This window comes from Nomascus leucogenys, chromosome 16 (genome assembly GCF_006542625.1).
Source record: "Nomascus leucogenys isolate Asia chromosome 16, Asia_NLE_v1, whole genome shotgun sequence".
NCBI lineage: Eukaryota > Metazoa > Chordata > Mammalia > Primates > Hylobatidae > Nomascus > Nomascus leucogenys.
This window is the reverse complement of record NC_044396.1, coordinates 76,518,255-76,523,793: the sequence shown is the minus strand read 5'-3', so window position 1 is coordinate 76,523,793 and position 5,539 is coordinate 76,518,255. Positions and strand designations below refer to the sequence as shown.

Below are 5,539 nucleotides of genomic sequence, written 5' to 3'. Positions count from 1 at the left end.
ACTAATCAAAGCCTCACAAGAATGTGACCACTTAACTCACTAACTACACTCCTTTTTGTTTTTTTCCTCTATCCCTACCCCTCCTACCCTCACTTTCCCCTTTAAATACTGAAGCCCTCAAAATCCTCTTTGGAAAAATGTGCCGGCCACAGATCCTACTGTGACTTGCGTCTTTTTCCCATGTGTGTCCTCAACCTTGGCAAAATAAGCCTCTAAACTGATTGAGACCTGTCTCCGATACTTTTTATTTTACAAAAGTATTCACCACTCAGTGAGTCACGATGATGACAGCTTAACATATATTCATTTAAACCTAAGAACTACCCTATAGGATATGTACAATTGTTAACCCTAATGTACAGATGAGGAAACTAAATCTTGAGAGATTCATGACTTGCCTGAGGTCATACAGAAAGTAGAGGAGTCAGGAGTTGAATGAGTGGAATCTAAATTCTAAGAAGGCATTTGGGAGGCCAAGGTGGGTGGATCACTTGATGTCAGGAGTTCAAGACCAGCCTGGCCAACAGGGTGAAACCCTCTCTACCAAAAATACAAAAATTAGCCGGGCATGGTGGCAGATGCCTGTAATTCCAGCTACTTGAGAGGCTGAGACAGGAGAATTGCTTGAACCTGGGAGGCGGAGGTTGCAGTGAGCTGAGATCGCTCCACTGCACTCCAGCCTGGGTGACAGCGTGAGACTCCATCTCCAAAAAATAAAAATAAAAATAAACTATATGAAGGCAGAGCCATGTCAGTCTTTCATCACTGCACACACAGGGCCCATATATGTATATATATAAAATATATGAATATATATGTATTATATATATGAATATATATGTATAATATATGAATATATATATGTATAATATATATATGAGAGAGGGAGAGCACAAGCATGCAGCAGTCCAACAACCGTTGGTCGAATGAGTTCAACTGGCCACACCTGACATCAGCTGTCTATCCAGAGCTTATGGCAAAAAGGCAAATCCTCAGTCCCCAGACTGACTCTCTGGCTCATCTTCCTCATTGTTTCTCCTTGTTCCCTTCCCATATTGTCTCAGCCTCCAGGTTGGTATCTTTATAGTTTGAGGAGAGCAAGCCATGGACACACAAGTGAGGAAAAACCCACTATGTAAAAGAGGCGATGACTGGCTGGGCATGGTGGCTCATGCCTGTAATCTCAGCACTTTGGGAGGACGAGGTGGGCAGATCATGAGGTCAGGAGATTGAGACAATCCTGGCTCATTCGGTGAAACCCGTCTCTACTAAAAATACAAAAAATTAGCCAGGCGTGGCACACGCCTATAGTCCCAGCTGCTTGGGAGGCTCAGGCAGGAGAATCGCTTGAACCCAGGAGGCGGAGGTTTCAGTGAGCCGAGACTGCGCCACTGCACTCCAGCCTGGGCGACAGAGCGAGACTCTGTCTCTAAAAAAAAAAAAGAGGAGATGATTAAGGTAACACAGGAAGGCCACTCTTTGAGATGGGAATGGAAATAGGCAAGCTGTTTGTTTTCGTGGTGGGATCACATGCTGGCTAACACCTCTCTAGGGGATTACTGTGTACAAGACACAGTGCTTTTTAATCCTTACAACAACCCCCATCTTCAACACATCTCTTACTGCTTCCTCTGTTCCAAACTTATCTAATAACAACATACCATTTTCTGAGGATTCAAACTTTTGCATCTGTTATTCTCTTCTACTAGTGCCTGTTTCTACCCGCAACCTACCCATCAAAATCTTACCCAGTTTTCATGAGCCAATTCAAACACTACCTCTGAAAACTTCCCTATTCAGTTCTGAGAACTCTTCTTTCCCACCTTTGCATTCCTACAACGTGCTATCACTCGCATGGCACTTATCTTACTGCACTCCAAGTCTTTCTTTGAGTACTTGTGTTATTTCTGCTGCTAGATTGTGGATTCCTCAGAGACAGGAACTCTATCTAATGGATCGTTATGTTTCCTGTGGCTTTTGTATATAATAGGCACTTAGTATTTGTTGGATAACACAAACAGCACCAACCTGTCCTTACTGCTACTGTTGCAAGAGAAGGATGAGTAGCCATGCCCAAATCCAGCCAGCCAAATGTCAGGTACAATCATACAAGGCCACACTTTTCTGTATTTCCTTCACCTAGCAAACCAGCCTAGATAGCTTCAAAATACACCAAAACAAAGCTCTGAGTGATAATCAACAATTAGTCATCTCAGGCCATGCGTGGTGGCTCACATCTGTAATCCCAGCACTTTGGGAGGTCGAGGTGGGCAGATCACTTGAGGTCAGGAGTTCCAAAACAGCCTGGCCAACATGGTGAAACCCCATCTCTACCAAAAATACAAAAATTACCTGGGCATGGTGCTGCACACCTGTAACCCCAGCTACTTGAGAGTCTGAGGCTTGAGAATCGCTTGAGCCTGGGAGGCAGAGGTTGCAGTGAGCCAAGATGGTGCCACTGCACTCCAGCCTGGGTGACAGAGCAAGACTCTGTCTCAAAAAAACAAAAAAGCAAACAAACAAAATAACAAACAATTAGTCACTCTAATGGCAAACCATCTTTTACTGCAGACAGCCAGAAAATAAGGTGAGGCTGGAAATACTCTGCAGAATATCTCACATTCCCTATAGCTTCTTAGGTTGGCCCTCGTGTTCTCAGCCACGGTAGGAAGATGAAGAGGGAGTATGAGGCCTATACAAATCTAAGATTTTAATAGGAACTTTAAACTAATAGCTATTAATTGGCAGCTATTGCACAAGCTTGAGGCTAGAAATCTAGATTCCCTATGATTTAGAACAGTGATTCGTCCTCAGCAGATGAGCTTTAAAAAAAAAGAAAAATAGACTGGTGATTCTTAACCATATTTCTACCACAACAAACCAAATTTGTAAGACACCCCCTCACAATCATTTAGGAATGTCACAGTAAGGGAATGGAAATACACTAAAATAATTTTTGTTCCCTTCTCTCTCTAATTTAGTCAGTCATAATAACAAAGCAGCATCACGTTAAGGACTTAATTCTGATTCCATTGCTTGGTCTGTCAATTTTATTTATCATATCAATCTACCTCCCATTACCACCACCCGAGTCCACGTTACCATCACCTCAGACCTGGACAACCACAGAAGCCTCCTCACTGGTCGCCCTGTTTCCATCTTGGCCCTCCTCCAGTCAATTTTCTATATGGTAGCCAGAGGAATTTGGAAAAAGCACTGTGTCTTTCACTCTAAAATAACCAATGTCCTGTGTATAGTTGCTTAATAGTCACGTGAGACAGTTCAAAGAAACTCTCATTTTGCAAATAATGAAACCTGAGGCCAAAACATACTGAAACTTCAATTCCAGAACTGAGGTCAGAATTTGGAATTCATAATTGCACAGATGAGCCTCATTTCAATGGGCCATGCTGCTTCTCCCAAATAGGTATTTCATTTTCTATGTTATCAATGAAAGACAAATGAAATAATTTGAATTGATCTAGAGCCTGCTTTCAGGGCTACAAAATATGAAAAAAACTGATCACCAGGGGACAAAAGGGATGACAACCTGGACTGAACTGATACATTAAGGGCCACTCGCACATGGATCCCATGTGTCCCAGGATCTACCTCCTCTAGCCAACTGAAGGACAGGGGCAGCATTCCAGATCCAGGACTATGTGATCCACATGGGGAGCATAGGATTTCACTGGTTGAATGTGCAGAATTTGTGTCTTCCACGGTTTCCCATGCACCTGCTGAAGAAGAGTGGCGATTCGAGTTTCTGCAGATTCTGCCCACCTTTGCCACTCTGGCTTGGTGGCTGGTGACAGCATTTTTCCCCTAGAATCCCTGGTAGCTCCATTTTTCCATTGGTTGGTGGTAATTTGCTGAGGATACAGCCAATGCTCTTTCTCTATTCTGCTGACTCCAAGAGCCTGAAGATTCTTCCCTGGGAAAGATTCCACATTTTGGTGGATATGCAAAATGCCTCCAGCATCCTGCCTTAACAATTGGCAGGCAATGGGCCAGCCTTCTTCAGAGCTGGGAATCAGCCCCAGGATCACCCTATCTGCAATATTTGAGAGCTTCAGTTTTCTGTTATCTCCAAAGTGTACTTGGCACCGATCTGCTACTCCGTTGATCTCAAGGTTATTTCTCAGAGCAACTACAGCATGGGGATTCCACTCACAAGCATGGACGAAGGCAGCACCAGCATGAACTAGGAAAGGCAATGTAAAATAACCAATTCCTGCATAGAGATCCACCAGCACTTCTCCAGCACAGGACAACGATGCCACTCGAAGCTTCTCAGTGATGTTTCCAAAGGAGAACATACACTGGGTCACGTCAAACTTATAACGGATACCATTATCCACATGCTCTACCCAGCCATGGTCACCCAGCAGCAGTGTCACTGCTGGAGTTCGAGTACCATCCGGTGATACCCGCCCTCGTTTTGCCAAACGCTGGACGCCAAGTGCCAAGGCAACGATCTCCCAGAGTTCCGGTCCCAGATTTTTCCACTGCTTGGCTTGGAAACAGTCTTCACTCAGCAACAAGAGATTACCATGCCGTTGCCATGATCGGGGCAAATCAGCCTCCAACTCGGCTGACCACTTGACTCCCCGGCCCTCCACCCAGCGACTCACCTCAAGACACAATTTTTGGGCAGGTGAACAACCCTGGGCCCTCTTCGAAGGAACAGGATCCGGGAGCTGCGTGAGCATACAGGGACTGCCTGGGGCAACACGATTCCTCAACTCCTGCAGGTGCTGCTCTGGAAGCGTCTCTCCCAGCACCGGTAGCGCCACCGAGCCATCCGGCATCTTTTCCACACGGTGCTGTGTATCAAAGAGTTTCTGCCTCTCGAGATATTCTCTGTATCGCTGGGTAAACCGAGGCTCAGTCACAACTGCGACAACAGCCACGGACTTCCCACTTTCTCTCTCCATGTTGCTAACGACCACATTCTCTCCCATCACTTCAGCGATACTCCATCTCTTTAGAGTCCGCTCACCAGGCTGACTAAATTCCCGGTCTTAAATAAAGAAGCCGGCCGCTCATCCCGCCATGCCGGTGCCGGAAATGACGTGCAAACAGGCCGGAACTAAATGTATTGACGCGCTTGCTGGAGAATGGCGTCGCCGTTGCCGTGGAGAAGCTGCGGCCGCCATCTTTTTTATGGTCAACCATTACTTTTTTTTCAGCCTAGGAAGAAATTTATCACAGTGAATCTTATGGACTAAAAGACTTCAAATTGGTATTTTCCACAAACCTCATGTACTCTCTTCAGTGCTACTCATGAATTCAAAGAGAAAAATTAACATGAAATTGTCAGAGGCGCATGAACTAGAGCAACTCCATCTTACATAGGAGCTGGGTAAAATGAGGCTGAAACCTACTGGGCTGCATTCCCAGACGGTTAAGGCACTCCAAGTCACGAGATGAGATAGGAGGTCAGCACAAAATACAGGTCATAAAGACCTTGCTGATAAAACAGGTTGCAGTGAAGGAGCGGCCAAAACCCATCAAAACTAAAATGGCCACGAGAGTG

General features: G+C 45.2%; 1 protein-coding gene across 1 annotated transcript; it reads right to left on the bottom strand.

Annotated features, from left to right (window-relative positions):
- Positions 1-2,864: 2,864 nt before the first annotated feature.
- Positions 2,865-5,334, bottom strand: TRMT12 (tRNA methyltransferase 12 homolog). Its single transcript, XM_003256186.3, has one exon. It carries the CDS (start codon positions 4,962-4,964, stop codon positions 3,618-3,620), a length of 1,347 nt encoding a protein of 448 aa, XP_003256234.2. The 5' UTR covers positions 4,965-5,334; the 3' UTR covers positions 2,865-3,617.
- Between the last annotated feature and the right edge of the window lie 205 nt (positions 5,335-5,539).

Bases quoted from the DNA above. Each gene is read 5' to 3' on its own strand.
- TRMT12 (XM_003256186.3), bottom strand. From the start codon at position 4,964: ATGGGAGAGAATGTGGTCGTTAGCAACATGGAGAGAGAAAGTGGGAAG.